General features: G+C 40.3%; 1 protein-coding gene across 2 annotated transcripts in view; it reads left to right on the top strand.

Moving 5' to 3' along the window:
* Positions 1-27,939, top strand: part of LOC147722779 (beta-Ala-His dipeptidase-like) — a 423,764-nt gene that overhangs the window by 166,614 nt on the left and 229,211 nt on the right. For both annotated transcript variants that reach the window (XM_086965242.1, XM_086965243.1), the window contains exon 3: positions 26,093-26,236. In XM_086965242.1, coding sequence (XP_086821368.1) covers positions 26,093-26,236 — 144 coding nt within the window. The remainder of the gene's footprint in view (positions 1-26,092; positions 26,237-27,939) is intronic.

Raw genomic sequence — 27,939 nt, 5'->3', positions numbered from 1 at the left:
GAAAGAGCCATGGCACATGCTCAGAAGGATGCGGTTAACTTAGAAGAATTGGAAAGACAACTTAACGTTGAGCAGAGGAAAATATATGTCGAAGTTACCAACCAAATTGAGCATGGATTAAGTCATGAGAAGGAAGAGTGCTCATGTACGTCGTTGAAGCCTGTCCGACTGTACGTGAGTGGAGAAGCAGGAACTGGAAAAAGTTTCCTTATTAAAGCAATTTCATGTTATATGCAGAAAAGGACTGATTCATCGCTGTCTTGTGTTGTGACCGCTCCAACTGGACTGGCAGCTCATAACATTAAAGGGATTACTTTGCATCGGTTACTGATGCTGCCAGTGGAGCATGATAACAAATTACAATACCACAAGTTATCTGGAGATGCTTGTTGTGAAGTATCTCGAGTTTTGAAGAAGATGAAACTTCTTATCATTGACGAAGTAAGCATGGTTTCCAATCTCATGCTTGCTTTTGTGCATTTAAGAATGCAGGAAGTTCTTAAAACAGAGTATGATGTGTTATTCGGTGGCAAACACATCATTGTTTTTGGTGATCTTCTGCAGCTGACACCAGTGAAAGGACAACCAGTGTTTAAACTGCTTGCACATGAAGATACCAAGAAGTGCCTAGGGAGCATTGGCAACGTTAACATATGGTTAGACTTCAGTTATGCTGAGCTGCGTGAAAATATGTGTCAGGCAAAGGACGAAGATTACAAGAATATTCTACAAGATATTAGAATCGGGAGAGTGACTGAGCGTGGTAAAGAAGCTTTACATGCACGCTTACTGTCAAATTTATATCCAGAAGAAGACGTTTTGCCAGAGGATATTTTTCAGAAAATTACTGTGAAGAAATCTGGAATATGTTTGATGCCAACTCTTGCAAAATGTTCCATCTTCAACAACAAAATGTTGAATTTAGAAAAACAAGAGATTGTGAAACTTGAAGCTATTAACAAAATAGAGCATATGGGAGCAACAATTATTTTGTCAGAGAATTTGAAATCTAAATTGGATTCATTAGAGAAGACTATATCTAAAACTTCGGGTTTTGAAAAGACTTTGAATGTGTGCTTAAATTGCCGAATCATTTTGAGAAGGAATTTACATGTTGAAAGAGGTCTGGTAAATTGATCAATGGGTAATGTTGTTGATTTTGAGAAATACAGAAATAGAGATGGAATTGAATTTTTAAAAATTAAATTTGATGGCATTGAGGAAGTACAGCTAATTGGTCGTTGCTCTGCTAGGTTTTTGCTTGTTAAAGACTTATATGTTCGCCGTAAGCAGTTTCCTGTTTGCTTGGCATATGCGGTGACAATTCATAAATCGCAAGGTTTAAGTGTAGACACTGCTTTAGTGAATATTGGCAGTTCTGTATTCAAAGAGGGTATGGCCTATGTAGCATTGTCTCGAGTCAAAACTTTATCGGGTTTGTACTTGATTGACTGTTAAGCATGAGCGGGAAATCCGTTACGCTCGCGGATTTTGCGGATTTTTGGGAAATCCGCAATCCGCGAATTTTGCGGATTTCCCGCAAAATCCGCAAAAAAAAATCCGCGAACGTAACGGGTTCAAAAGTTGAACCCCCACTCATGCAACTATTTTACAATGGCGCCAGCAAGCTGCCAGCGCCGTTGTAAAATAGTTACAAAGTTAGCTTGCACAGGAACCACTAGATAAAACGAAGCAGGTGCTGCTTTATTTTATCTCAGTGCTTGCTGTGCAAGCTAACTTTGTAACTATTTAACAATGGCGCTGGCAGCTTGCTGGCGCCATTGTAAAATAGTTGCATGGCTGGGCACAGGTCAGGTCTGCAGCTCACTCAAGGGACCCCTGCGCCCTTCGGGGCGATTGCATAGTAACACACACATGGTCGCTCGAACTAGTTGATGCTCAAATTCAGTGATTCATTCATTAGCCCAAAACAATCGTGAGCGTCGTCGAGGCTGGACAGGTGTGCCTTCTTCCCAAATCTACCGTGGAAAATCAGCTGTGATGCTGGATAGGCTTTGCATCCTTGACTTTCACAAGCGCAATACCCGAGCTTCTTTCTCTTCATCTGCTGAACTGATCTTTCTCTGACCTTTTATTCACACAAGAGGCACATACCCTACTGGGCACATTGTGTTCGCACGGGTTTCTGCAAGTTCGCACGCGTTTTGTACAATTTTGCAATTTGCGAAATTGTACAAAACCCTCGCGAACTTGCAGAAACCCGTGCAAACATAAAAAAAACAAATCCGCAAATTCGCGGGAATTCGCAGATTTTGCGGATTGCGAGTTCGCAAATCCGCAAAATTCGCGAACGCGAGATTTGCAAAATTTGCCCATACCTATTGACTGTGATGTCACAAACATTTGTGCAGATCTAGATTGTGTTAAGGAATACAATAGGTTAAGAAGAGAGTATGCGCCACATTTGCCTCAATATCCTTTGATTGAGAAACGTGTGGTAGGCCGGAAACGAAGAAATATCAGTAATAGTAGGGAGGTTGTAGCAAAAAGACCAAAAGTCAATGAACCCAAAAGTGGAAGCAGGAATAAAATGAATTCTGTTGAAAATGTTGTTGGTTTTAAATTTGAAAATAGTTCTGGTGTCAACTGCTATGCTAATGTAGTTGTTAATGTTCTCTTTTCACTAGAGACTTTCAAAGAACAGATTGTGATCAATTCGGAACAAAGTTTATGCTGTTTGTTGAATTCTGTGTTAGAGAAATGTAGTGCTGATAAAACTAGAGTAGAAAGTGTGTCTGAAATTTGTTTTCTGTTAGACGAATGTTCAGGTCAAACAGAATTCTCTGAAAATATTCAGCAGGATTGTCAGGAGTTTTTAATGTATATGCTCGATGTATTGCAAGATGAGGGTGTAGATGTAGATTATCTATTTGGCCTTTCTTATCAATGGCAGCATGACTGCGAGAACTGTAGGCTATCAAGTACTAATAGTGTAGACTCAGAAAGATTTATATATTTAACTTTGCCTGACAGTAAATCAGTATCCTTCAATAAGCTAGTAAAGGCAGCCGATCAAAATATGGAGTGCAGCCAATGTAAGTCTGGAATGCTGTCCACGTTAATTTTATGAAGTTATGGCCAGTATGTCATTTTAATGTTCCAACGATGTAGGCCTGATGGAACTAAATTGACAACTTTAATTAATAATTTTGTGGCTTCGCAGTTGTCAATATCAGGAAGGACTTTTAAAACTACTGCAATTATATATCATAATGGTCCTTCAACTAATTCAGGACATTATACAGCTTATTTGAAATCTGGAAACGGTTGGTCATGCTGCAATGATTCTGTTTTAACTTTCAAAAAAGATTGCCTTTCCACCTTCAAAATTCTTACCTGGTGTTCTTACAACCAACATTTTAGGAAAAAAAGCTTGGGATTTGTTCAGAGGAATTTCAAGATGTTCTAATGGCTCCTACTCTATATGGCCTTGTGGATAATTGTAGTACAGAGCGAAAACTGTTTGTTTTTATAAGCAAAGTCAAGCAGCAGATCAAAATAAGGAGTAGAGGAAATGTAAGTCTGCAATGCTGTCCACATTTTTTATGGAAACTTATGGATGAAATGTCATTTTACAATTTCAACTACATAAACTGGAAGAAAATAAGTTGTCCAGTCTAATTAAAAATGTTTTGGCTACATAGTCATCGATTTCAGGAAGAACATTTGCAACTGCAGCTATTATATAATATGCTGGTCCTTTGACAACATCTGGATATTACACAGCTTATTTAAAATGTATAAAATGGCTAGTCTTTCAGCAAACATTACTAATTGAGTATGAAGCAATGTTGCCTTTTGACTTGTTTTTTGAAGTCAGAATTTAGGGTAGGTAATTGGACTATAATGATTCTAGGTGTTGCTGTAACTTAGTGTGCTGTTTCATATTGCTTTGTATGTCTCAGTTTTCTTAAAACAATTGAGTTTATCTTTCAGAAAGTAGCGGGCAGAAAATAGTAACAGCACAACAGAGTATAAGCTGTTCATAGGATATCCTTTGACGCCATAGAAAGTAAGTTACTTTGGAGAAGTTCCTATTTCTGCTTATTTATATTATTTGGGTTTTTTAAACACAATCATTTTGATTGTGTTTTTTTTTCCCCGCTGTTATATGATGAATATTTACAAACTCACTGTTTTCAGTGAAATTTGATATTTTCTGATAACAGCAAAAATAAACCATTAAATATGTTTAATTAATTTTCTACTTTGAATTGTGATTTCTAATATGTATATGGATTGGTGTGGCTCACTGGTTAGAGGCGGCAGACCCAGAAGCAGAAGTCGGGACGGAACCAGGGTTCGATTCCTGACGTGGCAGGATCCTGGGCCATGGTGAGCGGACTCGATAATTCTCGCTTCGGTGCCTACTCCAACCATGGGTCTCACTCAGCAACTAGCTTGCTTAATCTCAACTAACAGCCCCATCAGCGCCGGGGATGCCTGGCATCATCTTGGGGATGCCCAGGAAGGACCATCTCAGAGGGAAAGCCAGGATGGGTTACCCAGCGGTATACAGCGCCGGGACGCTTCTTTGCTGGGGCAGCTGTACGCATTACTAGTATACCACATTTAACATTTAACATTCATTTTGTCTCATGCTCACTCTTTTTTTACCACCTTGTAATAATTTAAATTTTTTTGTTCTTTCTTACACAGATTAAAAGTATAAAAATGATAATACAGTACGGTAATGACAATTATAAGATAAGCGTTTAGTACTCTTCACGTTACATGTCTATCAGATTTAACTTTTATTAGTTTCTCTGCTTCTGTTTTATAACCCTTAGTTACTGTCTTTGCTAGTTCCTTCATTTCTTTTTCTATTACTTATTTATACTACTCTTTTCACTTCTTTTATCAGTCCCTCTTTCAACAGTAACTGTGTGTTACTCCTTCTATTTGTCTTTCTTTTCACATTACTCTCTGTTTATTAACTCGTCTTTTTAAAAAAAATATTTTTTTTAGTTCGGTCCCGGTTCGCGTACCCGAACGCAAACCGGGAAGCGTACCAAAAGAAATAGAAGATGCTAGAGTGCTAAACATTCTAGCAATTTTTTTAAAAAGGGAAGGTAGTTCTGAAAAGAACTTTTTTTTATTATTTTTGATGTTTTATATTTTTTTGTGGTTTTTTTTGAGGAAGGGGAAACAAAAACTGATTTGCTTCAAAGGGCTCAACAGGAGCAACAAAAAAAAATTACTTTCTAGGACGTTTTGGACATTGATGATTTTCATATGATCTATTAAAGTAATACTCATCTCTCCGCATGAAATTAATTTTCCACATACTACACAGTGAATCTCATCTCCCCAAAGTTCTTTTGCAGATTTGGGACCGTTTCCCTTGCCTCTGACTCACTTATTGCTAAGTCATTGGTGGATGTTTTTGCCGGTCGGGGGTTATTCACCAAATCTCGAAGTTGCGCTTTAGAATAATTAAGAGGGTGCCACCTCTCCATGTGCCGATGCATGGTAGGATTACCATTGCTATATTTTTTTCGGTCCCTCTCGAGAGTTTTTTTTTGCAGATGAGGCAGGTAACGAACCTGGCATTAAATTTCTTTTCATGAGAAGGAAAAGAAAAAAATTGCCAGATAAAATTCACTTTCACATGGGACGTTCTTGGCATTTCTTTCAGAAAGCCACTTGTCCCTTGCTCCTGTTCCTCGTCTTCCTCTTCTTCTTCTTCCTGGTCGAAGATGACCTGGCTAGTCGGTCCTCTCTTATTTGGTGGTGGTGGAGGTGGTGGAGATCCACCAGCTGCAGCTAATACAAATGCCATGTCTTAGCAAACAAAAACAGGTCTTTCTCTCATAAAAATGAAAGTCGGAGTGAGGTGAAAAGGTGGGACTTTCATCATTTGAGAAAAGAAAATGTTCTAAACCAATGAAAAGTGTTTGTTTTACGTCATATGATCAAGCGTTCCATCATTAGGAAACTAAAAGTAAAATCAACCAATGAAAAGTTTTATTAACTAGTCACATGAACTGTTATGCTTACGTTCCGCGATCCGCGCCTCGGATCGATTCCGGGGCTTTACGTTTTGCGCCTTGGTTCGCGTTCCAGAACGCTTCCGGGTGACCTAACGCAGCACATCATAAGGGGCATTACGTAGTAACGCGATATGTTGCGTTTACGGGACGCGTCACGATGTGCCTTTCTAATGCGGTTTTTGCACTAACGGAACGTTTACCGGTTCGCGGATCGGCAGCGAAACAAGAAAAAATAATTTAAACTATAATATAAATTGAATTAAAAAAATATAATACAAATATATATAAAATATATTTGTGAATTAGAATAAAAATATATGTTACAGCTATAGATATTAGCTTATAAAAAACCAATGAAATTCACTGAAAAAACCATAGGTTATAGACCATATATAGTTAGGGATTAGCATTTACAAAACCAAGAAAATTCACTGAAAAAACCATTGGTTATAGACCATATATAGTTAGGAATTAGCATTTTCAAAACCTTAATTTACTCGCACAAAACCATAGAAATTCGAATATATAGTTAGTTGCAATAACTATATATCGCGCACCCGCAATCCACTGCTGATGATGCCACATATTACATCATTCATGACATGGTCAGTGACATCATGCGAGTTGCATTTCATCAGGGACTCGAAGCTTAAGGGACTTCTAGGCGGCATTCATTTTAAACACCTGTGTTAATGTTCAAGTCCGCCCTCATGGGCGTGGCCACTCCTGTGGCATTCTGGTACTTGTGGCGTTTGTTGCTTACCCCAGTGGGTTAGTTGCCGACAAACAGTCTCTTATTAATTCTTCCCCCAGTGGGTTGCAGCAAGAATCATCTCATGCTGTCTGCACTTTAGGACCTCCAAAAACTGCTACCTGCTCCCAAAGCGGCTCCGCTGTTTTAGCGTCTTCGCGGGTCCGTAGATTAACAGCGGGGCTCCTCCGCGACCTAGGCACGGCCGCAACATATACTTCAAGAAAAAGCGCCCAATGAGGAGAGGCCCACAGCAGGTATATTACGCATAAGCTTCTTTAATGGGGGTTGGCAGACGCAGTAGATCATTCCGACAGCTTAAATCATGCTCAATGTCCGACGCATTTCATGCGAGTTGCATTTCATCAAGGACTCGAAGCTTAAGGAACTTCTAGGCGGCATTCATTTTAAACACCTGTGTTAATGTTCAAGTCCGCCCTCATGGGCGTGGCCACTCCTGTGGCATTCTGGTACTTGTGGCGTTTGTTGCTTACCCCAGTGGGTTAGTTGCCGACAAACAGTCTCTTATTAATTCTTCCCCCAGTGGGTTGCAGCAAGAATCATCTCATACTGTCTGCACTTTAGGACCTCCAAAAACTGCTACCTGCTCCCAAAGCGGCTCCGCTGTTTTAGCGTCTTCGCGGGTCCGTAGATTAACAGCGGGGCTCCTCCGCGACCTAGGCACGGCCGCAACATATACTTCAAGAAAAAGCGCCCAATGAGGAGAGGCCCACGGCAGGTATATTACGCATAAGCTTCTTTAATGGGGGTTGGCAGACGCAGTAGATCATTCCGACAGCTTAAATCATGCTCAATGTCCGACGCGTTTCATGCGAGTTGCATTTCATCAAGGACTACCCCTAACCCACTGGGGTAAGCAACAAACGCCAACCCCCATTAGAGAAGCTTATGCGTAATATACCTGCTGTGGGCCTCTCCTCATTGGGCGCTTTTTCTTGAAGTATATGTTGCGGCCGTGCCTAGGTCGCGGAGGAGCCCCGCTGTTAATCTACGGACCCGCGAAGACGCTAAAACAGCGGAGCCGCTTTGGGAGCAGGTAGCAGTTTTTGGAGGTCCTAAAGTGCAGACAGCATGAGATGATTCTTGCTGCAACCCACTGGGGGAAGAATTAATAAGAGACTGTTTGTCGGCAACTAACCCACTGGGGTAAGCAACAAACGCCACAAGTACCAGAATGCCACAGGAGTGGCAACGCCCATGAGGGCGGACTTGAACATTAACACAGGTGTTTAAAATGAATGCCGCCTAGAAGTCCCTTAAGCTTCGAGTCCCTGATGAAATGCAACTCGCATGAAACGCGTCGGACATTGAGCATGATTTAAGCTGTCGGAATGATCTACTGCGTCTGCCAACCCCCATTAAAGAAGCTTATGCGTAATATACCTGCTGTGGGCCTCTCCTCATGGGGCGCTTTTTCTTGAAGTATATTTTGCGGCCGTGCCTAGTTCGCGGAGGAGCCCCGCTGTTAATCTACGGACCCGCGAAGACGCTAAAACAGCGGAGCCGCTTTGGGAGCAGGTAGCAGTTGTTTTTGGAGGTCCTAAAGTGCAGACAGCATGAGATGATTCTTGCTGCAACCCACTGGGGGAAGAATTAATAAGAGACTGTTTGTCGGCAACTAACCCACTGGGGTAAGCAACAAACGCCACAAGTACCAGAATGCCACAGGAGTGGCCACGCCCATGAGGGCGGACTTGAACATTAACACAGGTGTTTAAAATGAATGCCGCCTAGAAGTCCCTTAAGCTTCGAGTCCCTGATGAAATGCAACTCGCATGAAACGCGTCGGACATTGAGCATGATTTAAGCTGTCGGAATGATCTACTGCGTCTGCCAACCCCCATTAGAGAAGCTTATGCGTAATATACCTGCTGTGGGCCTCTCCTCATTGGGCGCTTTTTCTTGAAGTATATGTTGCGGCCGTGCCTAGGTCGCGGAGGAGCCCCGCTGTTAATCTACGGACCCGCGAAGACGCTAAAACAGCGGAGCCGCTTTGGGAGCAGGTAGCAGTTTTTGGAGGTCCTAAAGTGCAGACAGCATGAGATGATTCTTGCTGCAACCCACTGGGGGAAGAATTAATAAGAGACTGTTTGTCGGCAACTAACCCACTGGGGTAAGCAACAAACGCCACAAGTACCAGAATGCCACAGGAGTGGCAACGCCCATGAGGGCGGACTTGAACATTAACACAGGTCTTTAAAATGAATGCCGCCTAGAAGTCCCTTAAGCTTCGAGTCCCTGATGAAATGCAACTCGCATGAAACGCGTCGGACATTGAGCATGATTTAAGCTGTCGGAATGATCTACTGCGTCTGCCAACCCCCATTAAAGAAGCTTATGCGTAATAGACCTGCTGTGGGCCTCTCCTCATGGGGCGCTTTTTCTTGAAGTATATTTTGCGGCCGTGCCTAGTTCGCGGAGGAGCCCCGCTGTTAATCTACGGACCCGCGAAGACGCTAAAACAGCGGAGCCGCTTTGGGAGCAGGTAGCAGTTTTTGGAGGTCCTAAAGTGCAGACAGCATGAGATGATTCTTGCTGCAACCCACTGGGGGAAGAATTAATAAGAGACTGTTTGTCGGCAACTAACCCACTGGGGTAAGCAACAAACGCCACAAGTACCAGAATGCCACAGGAGTGGCCACGCCCATGAGGGCGGACTTGAACATTAACACAGGTGTTTAAAATGAATGCCGCCTAGAAGTCCCTTAAGCTTCGAGTCCCTGATGAAATGCAACTCGCATGAAACGCGTCGGACATTGAGCATGATTTAAGCTGTCGGAATGATCTACTGCGTCTGCCAACCCCCATTAAAGAAGCTTATGCGTAATATACCTGCTGTGGGCCTCTCTTCATTGGGCGCTTTTTCTTGAAGTATATGTTGCGGCCGTGCCTAGGTCGCGGAGGAGCCCCGCTGTTAATCTACGGACCCGCGAAGACGCTAAAAGAGCGGAGCCGCTTTGGGAGCAGGTAGCAGTTTTTGGAGGTCCTAAAGTGCAGACAGCATGAGATGATTCTTGCTGCAACCCACTGGGGGAAGAATTAATAAGAGACTGTTTGTCGGCAACTAACCCACTGGGGTAAGCAACAAACGCCACAAGTACCAGAATGCCACAGGAGTGGCCACGCCCATGAGGGCGGACTTGAACATTAACACAGGTGTTTAAAATGAATGCCGCCTAGAAGTCCCTTAAGCTTCGAGTCCCTGATGAAATGCAACTCGCATGAAACGCGTCGGACATTGAGCATGATTTAAGCTGTCGGAATGATCTACTGCGTCTGCCAACCCCCATTAAAGAAGCTTATGCGTAATATACCTGCTGTGGGCCTCTCCTCATTGGGCGCTTTTTCTTGAAGTATATATATATATATATATATATATATACATATATATATATATCACTAAAAAACATAGTTTTCAGGCACGTTATAGTTAGGAATTAGCATTAAAAAAAACTTACAAATTTACTGAAAAAATCATAGGTTTCACATCACACATGTTATAATTAGCTGGGCATTTCACTCATACAAAACCTTTGAAATTCCCCCGTTATAGTTAGTTCAGCTAACTATAACTCACGCGCCCGCAATGCACTGCTGATGACGTCACATATGACATCACTCATGACATGGTCAGTGACATCACTCATGACATCACTCATGACATCACTGATGACATCTCAAATGACATCACTGATGACATCATCCAGTGAATGTGTGTCTTTCTGAAAAATAAATATTTTTTATATATGTATATCTAAAGGTCGATGGAAGAATAAATGGCTAAATAAGTGTGTAAATGGATGTTTTTTTTTCTAAAATTGATTGTATAACTGACTTATTAAGTGCATCTTAGTGAATACATGTATTAGCAAGTAATGTTTAAATATGTAAATATCTGTATCACTGTCTCACTTTGTGTATAAGTGGCTGCATGGGTTGGTGAGTAGCTACATGAGTGTGTATATGGGTTATTAGTTGGTTTTTTGAGTATCAGCATCAGTGTCTGTATGGTTTGATGGGGATGTATGGTTAGCGCATAGATGCATGAATGAGTGACTCACTGTTTGTATGTGTTTTGAAGACAGCATGTGTGCAGGACTGTATGGGTGGATGAGTGTGTGTATAGGTGTGTTAGTGAGTGAATGACTGCCTCAATAGTGTCTTTATGAATAAGTACATATGTTTTAAACTAGTATATGTGAGCATTGATGTATATAAGTAAGGATATATGACAGTGACAGATTGGAAGAGTTCCTGTATAAATAAGTATGTGTTTCTATAACTGATTGTTTAAGAGAGTAAGTATGTGTACGTTTCTGTAGAAATAAGTGTAGTGGTGTGTGTAGAGCTGTATATACAAGTAAATGGATGTTTGATTGTTTATTTGCATGTGTGAGTATGTGTGTGAATAACTATGTATTAGTGTAGGTGTGTAACAGGATGTATAGGTGTATGAGTACATATGATGAGTGAGTAAATATATGAGTAACTATATAGAACTATTGGTGAATGAGTGGATGTGTATGTAGATTTTGGAATTAATGAATAGGTTGTTCTAACTGGTATTGGTATCTCCATTTTTTTGAAAATTTTAGGTTCTATTGTTGAATGTGTGTATCAAAGGTTATATTAGGGTGAGAAGTCTGCCACTCTTTCACAAGGATGATGTCATCAGTGATGTCATTTGAGATGTCATGAGTTATGTCACTGACCATATCATGAGTCATGTAATATATGACGTCATCAGCAGTGCATTGCGGGCGCGCGAGTTATAGTTAGCTGAACTAACTATAACGGTGGAATTTCAAAGGTTTTGTATGAGTGAAATGCCCAGCTAACTATAACATGTGTGAAACCTATGATTTTTTCAATGACTTTCTAAGGTTTTTTTAATGCTAATTCCTAACTATAAAGTGCCTGAAACCTATGGTTTTTTCAGTGAATTTCGAAGGTTTTTTAAATGCTAATTCCTAACTATAACATGTGTGAAACTTATGTTTTTTTCTGAAAATTTCTAAGGTTTTTTAAATGCTAATTCCTAACTAAAACGAGGCTAAAACCTATGTTTTTTCAGTATATAAATATATATATATATATATATATATATATATATATATATATATATATATATATATATATATATATATATATATATACATATATATATTCAATCCAGGGATTGCTTCAATGCAACAAAATGCGCACTCAGGAATTCAAAGTTAGCATAGAAGGTTTATTTTCAGGTTATACGCTACGCGTTTCAACACGAATGTGCCTTGATCACACGTGAACCACCCTGGTTGGTGTGGCTTGTTATGCACAATTGTAAACATAAACAAGGTGACTAACAAAAGTGAAACACAAGGAAATTCCCACATCGAATGGTACCGCCATCTTGTAATGGGGAAACGCTAACTCATGATGAATTACATCACCTAACAATAGCATCTTATTGTAAGTATCATAGTTCAGCTTGTAGGTGACATAAGCTAATACAAACATATATAACTCTAACATCGGTCTAGTGCCTGGGAGTTATGTCGGGTTACTATATTACCCTTGTTTGTTTAAAATAGCGTTTCATTGAAGAAATCCACTCGGTCTAGTGCCCAAGGACTCTGTATTGCATTCATACAGATCAACTTATTCACCCTTTAAACCAAAGAGCAAAAACAAGACCATACCAGCAGGGATAGAGTGCAGTTCTATGTGAAATAAAGTCCAACTTTCATACAAGTGAAGGTGTCTTTCATCCAATTAAAAAGGAAAAGGTCAGGTGGACCGTGAGGTGACTGTGGTGGAAGAGACTTCTCGTTCCCAATTTCCTACAAAAAACACATAAAACAGCAGTTAAAATCTCTTCAATAAAATCTTGCTTGTAAAGAGTTATAACATTTATGCAGTTCTATCACACATAATTATCTATACATTCTACTACATCTATATGAACCTGTTACTTCAACATCAGGATACCATGAACCTCTAGCTAGAGGGGGAATCTACGGGGCAGGAGGATGGATCATCCCTTGTGTAGGTGTGTGGCAAGCTCCTCATCAAGGTTGTGCCCCCCGGGGAATTTGGTTTCGAGCTCCATTATCCATTTTGACTCTTTCTTCCTAAGAGCCAGTTCACGATTACCACCCCTTCTGCCTATGTTAACTTGCTCTATGGCAAAGTATCGTAGGAAGGAATTGTTGTATTGATGGAACTCTTGAAAATGACGCGCAATTGGGTATCTCACATCAGCGTGTGTTATGGCTCTAAGGTGTTCCTGTACCCGTTTTTAGCCATACACGTGGTACTTCCCACGTATCGGAGTTTGCACGGACATTCCAAAACGTACACCACAAAATTGGTGTTACATGTTAGGAACTGTTTGATAGGTCTTAGTTCCTTTTTACCTGGAATCTCAATGTTTTTTACCATCACGCTAGATTTACAGGCTTTACAGTGGCCACAAGGATAAAAACCCTTAAGGCCCTGAATGTGTTGTCTTTTAGCTGTGATGTCTCCCCTTACCAGAATGTCTCGTAGGTTTCTACCTCTTCTATAACTGATAAGCGGTCTATCATTGAGGAGGGGACCCACTATGTTGTCAGACTTCAGGATATTCCAGTTGTCGGCAAGAATTTTCTGGACTTTTTTAGATTTACAATTGAAGGTGGTTATAACCCTAGTCTCATTCTTGGGGTCCTTGTCTATCTCTTTGGGTTTCAGTGTTTCGGCCCTGTCTACCTGTTTGATTTTGAGGACAGCTTTAGATAAAACCTCCTCGGGGTAGCCTCTCTCTCTGAATCTTTCCAGTATTCTCTCTTGTTCCATGTCAAAACCTTCATTGTTGCTGCAGTTTCTCCTTGCTCTCAGCAGCTCGCCATATGGAATACTCCATTTGAGGGAATACGGGTGAGCGCTGAGAGCATGGAGTAAGCTGTTGCCGGCAGTGTCTTTTCTGTGAAGTTTGGAGATAAGTTTTCCATCCTCCACTCTGATTTCAGTATCGAGAAATTCAACACTCACTGAACTGATGTTATATATGTCAGGTGAATGTTGTAGTGGTTGTTATTAAGTTTTTCGATAAAGCGGATGGCCTCTTCCTCAGTCCCTTGCCAGATGAGGAACAGGTCGTCTATGTATCTGACCCAAGTTGTTATCTGCGCAAGTTCTCTCGTGAGGCTAGCATCAGTTCTAATCTCTTCCTCCCATTTCCCTAGGAACAGATTCGCGAAACTAGGCGCAAATGCTGAACCCATGGCCGCGCCACGTATTTGTTTGTACATGACGCCGTCAAACATAAAGATATTGTTCCTAAGGCATATCTTCATCATTTCAATGAGCATGCAGGTATGGTCTAGGAAACTAATATCTCGGTTTTTCAGAAAATGAAAGCTTGCTTCCATACCCTGTACATGATCAATGATAGTGTACAGGGCACTGACATCCATGGTGATGAGCAGGGAGCCCCCCACCCATTGCGCTTTGTCTATTTTGTTAAGGAAGTCAGTGGTATCCCTGATGTATGTGGGTAACCCACATACAAATTCCCTCAGAAAATGATCAATGTAGTGGGATAGATTTTCGTTGACACTGCCTATAGATGAGATAATGGGCCTTCCCGGAGGGATCCTGGCATCTTTGTGAACCTTGGGCAAAAGGTAAAAAATCGGTAATTTAGGATAGTCTTTTTTGAGGAAACAGAATTCTTGCCAAGACAAAAGACCCTCAGTACGCCACTCATTCAATTTTTCCCAGGTTTCTAATACGCTATCGCTATAATTGGTCATGGTACATTTTGCATAAAAGTTACTGGTGTCTAGTTGTCTTAGAGCCTCTTTCACATACATATCTTTTCCCCACAAAACAATGTTTCCACCTTTGTCTGATGGTCTCAATACAATGATTTTGTCTCCCGCAAGTTCAAAAATAAATTTTCTCTGTTCACCAGTAAGATTCATGTCTTTATAGCTCCATAAGTTTTTAGTATGTTTCAGTTTGGTGAGTTCTTTAGTGACCACATCATGGAACGTATCAATAGCGTCATGGGGCATGATAGGGCAAAACACTGATTTTGGTTTAAACATAGTACCTGCTGCCCTATCCGTTCTTAATTCATCATGATTTACCTCATTCTCAGTACCCTGGGTGGTAGGGGTCAAATCATTGTCTACCATGTCCAAGTCATTTTCTTCCATCAGTTCAAAAATATTTTCTACATCATCTGCAATGTTAGAATTTCTGTTCTGTTTAAAGAAATGCCATTTCTTCAATTTAACCTTTCTAACAAATTTGAAAATATCGACCCTACTGTTAGCATAGTCAAATGTTTCGGTAGGGCAAAAGCTTAAACCTAAGCAGAGTGTACGTTTTTCATTGAGCGTAAGGCTACGTGAAGACAGATTTATGATTGTTTTATTTACCGTTTTTTCATCCATGATTATTTTCTGTTCTTGTAACCACCTCTTTTGTTTCCCACTGGTTTTTTGGTATTTTCTTCTCCTCTGCTGGAGCTTGAGTCGTCTTTTGAATGACCTCCCCTGCCTTTTCCTGGTCCCCTTGGTCTTCCCCGGGTCGGGTTCGTCTTGAAGGTTGGGGTTTCGTCTTGAAGGTTGGGGTTTCTTCTCTGCTTTTTTCCGTCGTGTCCTTAGGACCCGAAACTCGTGAAAAAAATTAGCCGGTTTCGCTGTGATTTCAAATTCAGATGAGGTACTTGCTGTTTGTCTGGAGGCATCAGAGTCAGAGTCTTCTGTAGCGCCTGATGTTTGGGGTTCTTCCCTTCGGACGTTATTTTCTACTGGTTTTGCTTGTGCACCATCCTGATTGTATAGATAATCATACTTCGGGCTGTAGGTTAGAATGCGTCCGCTCTCATAGTCACCACAGTCCCTGTGGAGTTGCCGTTGTTTACGATATTTAATGTCGTCTTCATGTTTTTTCAGACGGCTCTTAAGTTCCACTGGTTTCGAAGTGTCCCCACTTCTCTTCAGAGGCTTCGGCAGTTATGAAGGAGCGCTTGAGGCACCACACCCCTTCTTGCTTAGATGCACGCCCAGGATGGGACTTATGGGACTTGTAGTGCCTCACGTCGCGCTAATGTTCAGTCGGTAAGAAGAGAAGTGGGGACACTTCGAAACGCGTCAGGCATCCAGGGCAGTTTGAACAGTTAAAGGATATCGCTGTGCTGAAGGCGTTCTTACCATTTAGGCTCCTTGTGGGCAGCTGAGGTCCGGGTGCTCCTTTGTACGTTGGGTACTTTGGAGCTGGAATATATATATATATATATATATATATATATATATATATATATATATATATATATATATATATATATATATATATATATATATATATATATATATATTCACTGAAAAAACCATAGGTTTCACACCAGTTATAGTTAGGAATTAGCATTTAAAAAACCTATTAAATTCACTGACAAAACCATAGATTTCACACCATTTATAGTTAGCTGGAAATTTTACTGACATAAAACCATTGAAATTCCCACGTTATAGTTAGTTGGACTCACTATAACTTGCGCGCCTGTAATGCACTGCTGATGACGTCACATATTACATCACTCATGACATGGTCAGTGACATCACTCATGACATCACTGATGACACCATCCAGTGAATGTGTGTCTTTCTGAAAAATAAATTTGTTTTATATATGTATTTGTAAAGGTCGATGGAAGAATAAATGTTTAAATACGTGTGTAAATGGATGTTTTTTAAAAAAAAATTGGTTGGGTAACTGGCTTATTACGTGTATCTTAGTGAATACATATATTAGCGAGTATTGTTTAAATATTTAAATGTTTGTATCAGTGTTTCTCTTTGTGTATAAGTGGCTGCAGGGGTTGGTGACTGACTCACTGTTTGTATGTGTTTTGAAGACAGCATATGTGCAGGACTGTATGGGTGGATGAGTGTGTATATGTGTGTGTTAGTGAGTGAATGACTGTCTCACTAGTGTCTTCATTAGTAACGACATATGTTTTAATCTAGTATATGTGAGTATTGATGTATATAAGTGAGTATAGTATATATAGTGAGAGATTGTAGAAGTTCCTGTTTAAATAAGTATGTGTTTCTATAAGTGATTGTTTAGGAGAGTAAGTATGGGTAAATTTCCTTAGAAGTAAGGTGGTAGTGTGTGTATAAATGTATATGCAAATAAATGGATGTTTAATAGTTTATTTGCATGTGTGAGTATGTGTGTGAGTAACTTTTGGATGACTGCTGATGTGTAACAGGATGTATAGGTGTATCACTACATATGATGAGTGAGTATATATATGAGTGACTATATAGAACTGTTGGTGAATGAGTGGATGTGTATATAGATGGTGGAATTACTGAATTGGTTGTTGTTACTGGTTTGGGTATCTCCATTTTTTTTAAAATGTTTGTTTCTATTTTTGAATATGTGTTTCAAGCGTTACATTACACTGAAATTAGGTCTGTCACTCTGTCACAAGGATGGTGTCATCAGTGATGTCATGAGTGATGTCACTGACCATGTCATGAGTGATGTAATATGTGACGTCATCAGCAGTGCATTACAGGCGCGCAAGTTATAGTGAGTCCAACTAACTATAACGTGGGAATTTCAATGGTTTTATGTCAGTAAAATTTCCAGCTAACTATAAATGGTGTGAAATCTATGGTTTTGTCAGTGAATTTAATAGGTTTTTTAAATGCTAATTCCTAACTATAACTGGTGTGAAACCTATGGTTTTTTCAGTGAATTTCAAAGGTTTTTTAAATGCTAATTCCTAACTATAACTGGTGTGAAACCTATGGTTTTTTCAGTGAATTTTAAAGGTTTTTTTAATGCTAATTCCTAACTATATAAGACCTGAAAGCCCACCAGGAATCTCCAGTATGCGCCAGGGGACTGCATTGCAGAGAGGTGTAATGAAGCCACAACCCTTTTTACACCTCTCTGCAACGCAGCCCCCGTGCATGTTTGAAGAGGGGGAACTAATTCCCCTTGCATACTGGGGGCCCCTGGGGGCCAATTAGCCCACCTGGAACCTCCAGTATGCACCAGGGACTGCATTGCAGAGGTGTAATGAGACTATGCCCCTTGTTACACCTCTCTGCAACGCAGCCCACTGCCGCGTTTGCAGAGGGGGAACTAATTCCCCATACTGCATCCTGCATACTGGGGGTCCCTGGGGTCAACTGGTCCACCAGGAGCCTCCAGTATGCGCGAGGGAGCTGCACTGCAGAGAAGTGTAATGAGGCCACACCCTTGTTACACCTCTCTGCAATGCAGGCCACTGGCGCGTTTGTAGAGGGGGGACTAATTCCCCTTGCATACTGGGGGTCCCTGGATCATATCTGCCCAAACACTGATATTCCGAACGATTGTAAATTACTTTTACTACTCTCTACTCCTCACTCTACTATTCACTCTACTACTCTCTACTACTCACTCTCTGCTACTCTCTCTACTGCTCTCTACTACTCTCTACTACTCACTCTCTACTCTCTATTACTCACTCACTACTCTCTACCTCTCTACCTCTCTCTTCTTCTCTCTCTACTAATCTCTACCTCTCTACCGCTACCTCTCTACCTCTCTACCTCTACACCTCTACCTCTCTACCTCTCTCTACACGCACACATATACACATATATGCATATATATATATATGCATATGCATTTATATATATGTATGTGTATGTATAAAAAAAACAACAAAACATTTTTTTTTTAAACAGCTACTTTTAAAACTGTCATTCTTTTTCCCCATGGTAAGCTCCCCGGTACGCTTACCGGTGCGCGTACCGGTGCGCGTACCGGGCGCTCACCCCGCGAAAATCAAATTTTTTTTTTATTTTTTTTTTGCTCCGCGGGGCCCTTTTATGGCCCCCACATCAAACCTAGGGGGTCAAGGGGGGTCTACTCTGCCCCCTTATGGTCATTTCCCTCTCTGTTTTGGCCACCTCTCGTGTCTCGATCCTACCGAGACACAAGATGGCGGCCGCTCCGGACTGTTTAGAATGTTTACAGACACCCCAGAGCCAATCAGCTTTCTGCGCGCAAGTCGCGGTAAGCGCCCGGTGCGCATACCGGTGCGCGTACCGGAGCGCGGCTATAGATATATATATTTTTTTGAACCTTAATTACTCAAAATCCACTGGAGCACATATCTTGAGACATAGCAAAGGCACATCGGGCTACCAGTCCCTACAATTTTGCCAAGTTTGGTGGAAATCCATTCAGCCGTTCGGGCTAAAAGTGAAATCGACCGCCCTATGGAAATTAACATGGGGAAAACGCGTTTTGGGACCCCCTTTTATCTCGGCCCCAGCTTGACGAATCCCCCCCAAACTTTCAGGGAAGGACCGGAACGCCGCGAGGCCATTTTGAGGAAATTTTGAGGCAGATTCGTCAACCGGCGCCAAAGTTATTCCAAATAGAATTTTGAGATTTAACATTGAAAAAAATCCTAACTATAACTACCTACTGGCGACCGCCAGTAGGTAATATATATATATATATATATATATATATATATATATACATATATATATATATATATATATATATATATATATATATATATATATATATATATATATATATATATATATGCACTGTAAAACTAAACACCGACTTCTCTTACAAAGAAATGGAAAGTTCACATCTCTGCAGCCTCTCTTATTTTTCACCTTATTCATTTTCCGCTCAATCAACACATCATCCACAAATACACACACCTACTTACTGCCTTTCTTGGCTGGGCTTATCAATTATTCTTCTTTAATTCAAATTCAAAGTCAAGGACCTTTATTCAGCCTTCTTCGTAACTACTACCCATCAATAGCAGTGGATAATTTCCACACTTCCGTCCTTTCTTCCGACCTTACTACCGCACACTATGTGTACTTTATGCACTAGCTTGCATGCTTAGATGTGCTACTCGTTTCTCTTGCTCTCACTGCGGAATCCAATACCCTATCTGTGTAATGAGCTGGAAATCCATAGATTCTCTTCACTGATAAGGCGATTTGTGTGTCTCCAACCTTTCTTATTTTTCACCTTTTTCATCTTCCACTCAATCAACACATCATCCACACATACACACAACTACTTGCTGCATACATTAGCTGTGATTCTCAACTATTCTTCTATTTCATTTACCTATTCAAAGTGCAGGCCTTTATCGACATATTTATTGTAACAAGTCCCCCAGCCGAAGACATTGTAAATGTGCACACTTGCTCCCTTTTTTGGCTGGGGTTATCAATTATTCTTCAATTTCATATTCTCATTCAAACTCAAGGCCCTTTATCGAGCCTTTTTTTTTCTAACTACTGTTGCAGGAATTCCGCTCCTACACAGAACTGTGCATAAAGACTTAGGACCTCAATGATTTACGGTGTACCAAAACCCACCTTAGTACCCAAACCCCCTACCAGACTAGCAATCAGTGACTCATTGGTTCTTCGTCCTATAGCAAAAACACCAATGACTAGTCAACCCAGAACATGCGACTTAGATTACCTCAAGTAAGGTAGATAAAAAGAGAACTCTTTCATTATAGTCTTACACCAGTCCAAAACAAGGAGTAAATAAAGACACTTGCAAGTTTGAAATGTTTATTTCTAACGCCGTAATCTCATGCACAGTTCCTTAGATAATACAAGCAAACATATTATCAGATGGTGTGTATCTGGTCCTTATCTGATTAACCACATGCGCCGAGACACCCACGGGTAATTGTTGCGCAATAAAAATCTCAAATAAAAATCTCAAATAAATAAAAAAGGTTGTCAGCATTGTTACTATTCCATAAAATACAAAAGGAGAAAGCATCTTATATTGCTAATGGGAAACAGGTTTAAAATATACCTACATTTCACCCTCCCTACCTACCAGGTTAGTTTATAACTACAGAAGGTCTCATAGGATTACATGGATGGCCCCATACCTCTGGTACTCAGCAGTAGTGGATCACATTGAGTTCTGCACAAACTGGCAGGATACGAATGTTCTACAACTGTGTCCACTTATGCCTCCACGATACATTATTAAACACGCCAGTATCAGACGTGGCCACACCTGCATATGTGTTATAGGTCGAACGTGCAAGGATCATTCCGAATAACAGACACAGTATCCAAGATAACCTTGATGTTCCATGCTCTCACTATACACACTAAACTAGCGAGGTAGTCTAGAAATGTAGCATAACAAATTATTCTCATGTGAAACAAAATACTCAGCCTGCTCTAAACAATATCAGAATTGCGTGTCGTGTGCAAAGCAGAGCAGGAAAGCAAAAATGGCATTTAAGCTTCTAAGGAACTCATGCTAACTTAACACGGTGTGAGTGCACCCTCCCTCGATAGAACCATGTGATATAAACGTGGGCGAACTAGGAACGCATAGTCCAATCCTGAAAAGCAGAGTCAAGTTCAAATTTGCATAAAAAATTATTCGCTGTTTGATAGAAAACAGTAACTAAATAATAAAGAATAGGTAGAAAAATCAAAGAGTCTTAATCCAACAGTGTATAAGCACAGTATGTAGCAACAGCCTCGAAGAGGAAGTCATTGTTCTCATCTGAAAACATTTCAGCCATCCAATTCAATAGTGGGAATGAACATACATGTTCCTCAACGGCCGGAGCCTCTATTACCATCGGAGGAAAACTTGGGTCATCTTCAATGTAACTGCGTGCCAAGAAGTCATGTGCCGCTGCAAATACATTCCAACGTCCCATTATTCCATGTATCGCTGCTAAGGCATAATCCCGCCGCCAAAACAGAGCAAGTCATGAACCACTAAGGGGCTTATCAGCTTGTCATAATCCGCGTTGGGAGACACCGTACTGCAGAGACACAAATCCAGGGCCCAGTCGAAATCGCAGCTCAGGCAATGGAAGACAGGTTGAACGCATGTGAAAAAGGAGAATCGAAACGATAATCCATAAGCTGCACTCAATGTAGCCAGAGGCAGCGCTCCGTAATAACTAAGCATTCGGTTGCGGAGCAGCAACAGCCGAGAAATATTGTTGTGTGCTGGAGGATGTGCATCCATATTTAAGTAAACAAATTAATAGAAGCACACCGGCAACTAATGTGACTATTAGGAGGAATCCACCAAAGATGCTAGAAAAAATTGAATGAAAAAATGAAGAAAAGACAACAAATATATAGGCATATTATCAAGGGATTTATCTCCGCTTTTTTTACTTTAAAAGCCAAGAAAGCAGATATAAAATGATCTCCCTATTACCTAGCTGTCGCTAACACCACTTAGCGACAGCTAGTAGGAGATAGCAACCATCTTGGGCCCCGCTTTGCATGTTAGAAAAATGTATCACTAATGACATGCAAAGTGGGCGTGCCAAGATGTCAGCGTCTGGAAACAGTCGCTAACATCGCTATCTCCTATTACCAACTTTTGGAGATATTAGCGCTAAGCGCGAATATCTCCAAAAGCTAACACCTGCCCAGGAGCAGTTCTTAGACATGTTATCCAATGGAAGGTGTGATAACATGGCTAAAAGCATTAGCTCGGTAATGCCTAAATATCGCTGACATTTCAGCGATATTCATGCATTATTGCCGATTTTTATCGCATTTGCGATAAACCTTGGTAATACCAAGGTTTATCTGCGATAAAAATCGCCGCAGCTCTCAATAATTTTTTCTCGCTAACCAAGCATTAGCGATAATTGTCGCTATTGCTTGTTAATATGCCCCATAGTTTCAAAAGAACTCACAAGACCACTGCTTCTAACTTCAAAAAAGTAAGGTAACCCCGTTGTCAAGGACACATTAAAGATACTCTAAATTAACTCCCCAAAATACAAAGGCATGTCTGTATTTAATAAATCATACACTTCTGTGCGGGTGTTTACTACATGAAGGACAAATGTTTCTCTAGCAGATGTAAGAGCGACCTCTTTTTGAGATAATAGCGCTCTTATACGGCTCACTTGGTTGACTCTTCTTTCAAGGTCGGAATCGACGGCCAGATGGAAACATCCAGCTTCCCATGCAGAGGAGTAAACACAGCTTTTTTTAGCTAACCACACGCTCAGTTACCGTAATCATGTAATCGATGCCTGGTAACATTGCACAACAATATGCATTATTTCAAATTAAATAACTCACGTTTCAGGTAAACTGAACAATGGTATGATAGCAGGTGTCGCAGTGCCTTTCAAAACTCACACCAAATTAGGCGCATATAGACTACAAGAGCCATGCAATTGTATGTGTCTACAAATTAAGGAGTAATGTGGTGCTATAGTGCAATCCTCGCCATTCACATAGACTTCTTTTCCCTCCCTCAGACACCTATATATAAATGATAATAACCAAGCTTAATGGAGATAAGCGCTGCCTAAACATCCATATCTGCCTATAGCATAGAATTACATGCAAACCTCAAACTTAAACAGGCTAAAAAGTAACGTTATGATACAGTGGATAAGCCACACAGCTGAATCGGATCTCCAATGAGTGACCACTTCTAACCATTCTCATAGCGCGCCCTGTACTCTGATTTGACTGTGAGAGAGTGATCGCACCATAGTTTGTCCTGCTAATCATTCTCAGCATATGCTACGAATACGCTTTCACGTTACGCGTCGCATCAAAACTTCCGTGTGACGTCATGTACAGCACCCCGTACTCAAAGACGCAAATGTTTTTAATTTTTTAAAAACATATATTTATTTATTTATTGAACATACTAACAGAGCGCATTATCTATGATAATTATGAAAGCATTTTTTTTAAAGTTCCAATAATCCTACATTACTTTTGAAAGCAATTACACAAATCGCGGTGGAACGACATGCATACTCGCATCCTAAGAACACCGTAATAACAGTGTAAGAGTACGCAAAGCCATGTGACTTTAAAAGAAGAAATTTCATTGGTTCATAACACTTCCTATTACAACTGTTCAAACTTCTGTCCCATTTTAAAAATTCTACTTTGACTTTCTAAAAAGAAACATTTCTTCTGAGAATCTTGTCAAATAGAACAAAGTTTACCATATTAACAGCAATTAGCTCGTCTTCCAGCCATTCTTCAGAAGAATATTTCATTCCTAAAGAAACTCCAAAGAAGAGGAAAGAAGATCTAATTTTGCAGTTTTTTACTTTTCCAGAAGGGCAAAAAAAGAATAATGCCTCAAAAGTAACCTGTAAAATTTTCCAAACTCTTTCAAGGGGTAATTAATCTCAAAAATACTCCTTTAGCACAGCAAATATGGAGCGACACATAAAGAACTTACACCCCAACAACTTTGCTCGAGCTGCAACACAGAGGTTGAAGGACAACCCACCTGCTACTGCACCAAGCACATCAACTGCTGCACCAGCATTTTCAGCAAACAGTCCACGCACACAAATTCATCCTGATCTTGCTCATGTTAAAATTCTATACATTTATTGCAATAAACTTTTGTGTTATGGGAAACAGTCTATTGACCTGATGAAATGCACGAAGCAGGAGCATTACTATCCTCGACATTACTTTTTTTTTTCATTCTTTTCTTCCTGTTGGACACTTCCAAGCCCCCCATTCTAGAAAAAAATTGCCCCCGGGATTTTCCCCCCGCGAGAGCTAATGAGGAATAAAACATGAATAAAAATTGCGCCTAAACATCCATGTGAGACCCCCTGAGCAGGCCTAGAGGGGCAACATGTTTCTACCCTACCCCCTTCCTTATTTTTCAACTTTGTTTTACTTTTTTCTTGTGACTCTGTGCTACAGAGGTACAAGATGGCTGCCAACACTTCCTAGTTTGAGGTGTTGACAGGCAGTTGACATCCAATACGCGTGCTGTACTTCATCTCTAGATATCGCTATGATTTTACTTCTGATTTCACCATTTACCAAAAAGCACAATCTGCGAACCGAACTCTACCTCTCTGCCAAATTTGGTGTAATTCCGTTCAGCCGTTCGGGCTGTACCCCTGGCTAAAGGTCCCTATGGAAAATTGTATGGGGAAAGCACCTTTTGGGACCCCCCTTTTTTCTCTGCCCCCGCTTGACAAATCACCCCCAAACTTTCAAGGAAGGAGCGGAGCAGAGCAGGCCATTTTCTGGAGAAATTCTCTAAGATCCATCCACCGGCGCCAAAGTCATTCCAAATAGAATGTTGTCGATTTCCTATGGAAACTAGGTCCTAACTATAACTACCTAGTGGCGACCGCCAGTAGGTAATATATATATATATATATATATATATATATATATATATATATATATATATATATATATATATATATATATATATATATATATATATATGTATGTATATATATATATATATATATATATATATATATATATATATATATATATATATATATATATATATATATATATATATATATATATATATATATATATATATATATATATATATTTCTTTATTGAGATTTCAAATGACAAAATATTATAGCTTGCGGTATAACGGTATAATAGTCAAACATTGCCAGGCAGACTTTGGTATGGTACCCAGAAATGTTTCTTAAGAAGAACAATCGCCAAGGGAGGACAACTAATGTTGTCTGTCACATGGTAATGGTAATTGCTAGCAATGCAACTAATATTGAGTTAGTTGTTTTTGTTTTAAGTGCAAAGGGTGCTTTGATGTCAATATATTGAGATCGATAATACTGGCCTGTAATATTATTGAATCTGCTACATCCCAAGGAAAGCTCTATTTACTAATTAAACCTTCCTCAATAATTGACTTGCGACGAAGAGGTTAAGTTGATGCAGTGAGCACTATTTGATTGCCAGGCGATAGAACGTGTATTTGTGATATATACTTAGCTGCTAATTGCTCTTATAAAACCCTTAATAGTGGAGATAGACGAAAGTGCATGCCTGGTATTCATGGCCCTGAATGCTATTTACACTAATTGCACCCACAACAATATATGCCTCAGTAAGTGATTTTGGGTAAACATATTTTCATACTCTTGCATCTGACTCAAGTTATCAGTGTTTCACCAGTCACAATGTTCTAAGTATTGTCTGGTGGATGTTGATTTCCCCACTGACATTCTCTATTTTCTACTGAATCATTTACCTGCAAGCAGTACTCTTAAAGATACCCCAAAACAATTCTTAGGAAAAATAAATCACGTGTAACAAAATTACTCTTAAGCATTTTTACAAAGAACCATTTACCTGTCTGTTTTGTGGTTCCAAAATGGTGATGCACATTTTAAGATTACAATTATTTGATTGTTTGTAAAAACCATATCTTTATTAGTACCAATAGATAACCCGAATCATTTTGCTTTCCTCAGAAACTGAAAAATTGGCTGGCCATTCCCAGTGACTCAAGTGACCCACAACTAAGGGGAGAAGTTACACGAATGATGAAGGTGGCGGCGGGGGAGATCACGTCACTGGGCGCTACGGTTCAGCTTGTAGACATGGGCTTACAGGAGGTACAGTTTACTCACTATTTGTTGGAGTTTTTTGGGAATTTCCCATCTTTGTGGATACCACATGAAATGTATGTTACATGTCATGAGTGCAGTAATAATTTTGCAAATTGACAGGTTTCCTAGCTCATTAGAAGAGAGCATTACATATATATTTTGAAAAGGGATAAGGTTAGGGAAATGCTTCTGGTCAAGCATCAAAACACCCAAATGTTTGCATATTTTTGTTGTGTAAGAGTTTATGAACATGTATATGCTGTTTGCTCTTTTGTTCGCTAGTCGATCTAAAATCATGTCTCCATTCTATGGACATTTTCACCTTCCATTTTGTGAACAACCAGTGACATGGGCCCTACTACTCATTTCTTTGGACCAGGACATATTACATCTTCAGATTTTGGAGACAAAGGCACAGAATGGAGAACGAATGAAAAAGACAGGAAAACAGAGAAAAGACAGGGGTGAAAAAGAACCTGCAAGCGTGAGATAAAGAGACAAGAGGAGTAGAGCACTGGAAGAAAGAGACATGAGGTGAAATATGGAGAAGGCAGTCTTGGTCTTTGCCAACTACATTGCCACCTCATTGATAAACTTTGGGCTCCTGCACTTTTCTTTAAAAAAAAAATGATTTGCGTTAGAGTTGTCCGTAGGGTTGCGCAGAGATTATGGCCAAAGAGTGATACAAGCCTGATGTCTCAAGGTTTTTTCACACTTATATCTAAATGTGTGTGGTCTGATCCCTACGCAATTGTATGAGAAGGCAATTTCAGTGTGGCACTAGACCCCATGATAGATTTCATCAACCAATACTAGAACCCCACTGCTCGCAGCAAAAGCGATCTCACTGATAATGGAACAACATCAGTCAGTTGATAGACCTTTGGTGCATTGGAATTCCCAGGGTCGCGAGTGTATATACCACCAAAGTATGTGGCGTCGCGTCGTTGAGAATAGTTTAGGGACTACTTACCTGAGAGGCATGGGCATGGATACAGGAGACTGAGCTACACCAATATACAATGTCAGACCACTCCCCCTTATTGATGACTTTCGTGATTCCACAAGATGGAACCAGAAGTAATATGTGGGATTTTCCCTCAGAAGCGCTCTTGGTTTCCATCTCCACCACATAGGTCCGGCGTGGGATTTCATAATATTTCAGATGATATGCAGGATCTGTGGACAGAGCAGGTATGCTGTAGAAATCTTTCAAATCATCTATAAGAGAACCTACATCTCCAGGCATGAGTAGTAAAATCTATCAGATCGCACTCCAGACACTGACACAAGAGAGTGGAGAGCTGGAGAAAAGAATACATTACAACGTAGACATACAGACAGACTCACACAGACATACTCAGCAGATTAAATAAGCTCCTAATAGAATACTTGGAGACTGTGGCCAAACAAGTTAAGTATTTGAATAAATACACATTGTTTAGACATTATGGGGGAGGGGTGAATGGCCTGGTAAGTCTCTAGGCTGCCTGATACTTATACTCCAACCTCCTAAGGAGATGATTGTGCTTATTGGTAGGACTGGTAATCCAGTTAAGGGACCTGCAGATATATTTGCAGTATTTATGTCATGCTACGCCCAACTATATATTGTGAAAAGACTCATTCATGTCTTATATGGTGGAGCTGGTGTTTTCAGATCAATCTGTGTTTATACTTGGATGCAGCAGTGCACAAATCTCCAAACA

Source organism: Lissotriton vulgaris, chromosome 4_1, assembly GCF_964263255.1.
Source record: "Lissotriton vulgaris chromosome 4_1, aLisVul1.2, whole genome shotgun sequence".
Taxonomy (NCBI): domain Eukaryota; kingdom Metazoa; phylum Chordata; class Amphibia; order Caudata; family Salamandridae; genus Lissotriton; species Lissotriton vulgaris.
This window is presented reverse-complemented; position numbering and strand designations above follow the sequence as displayed.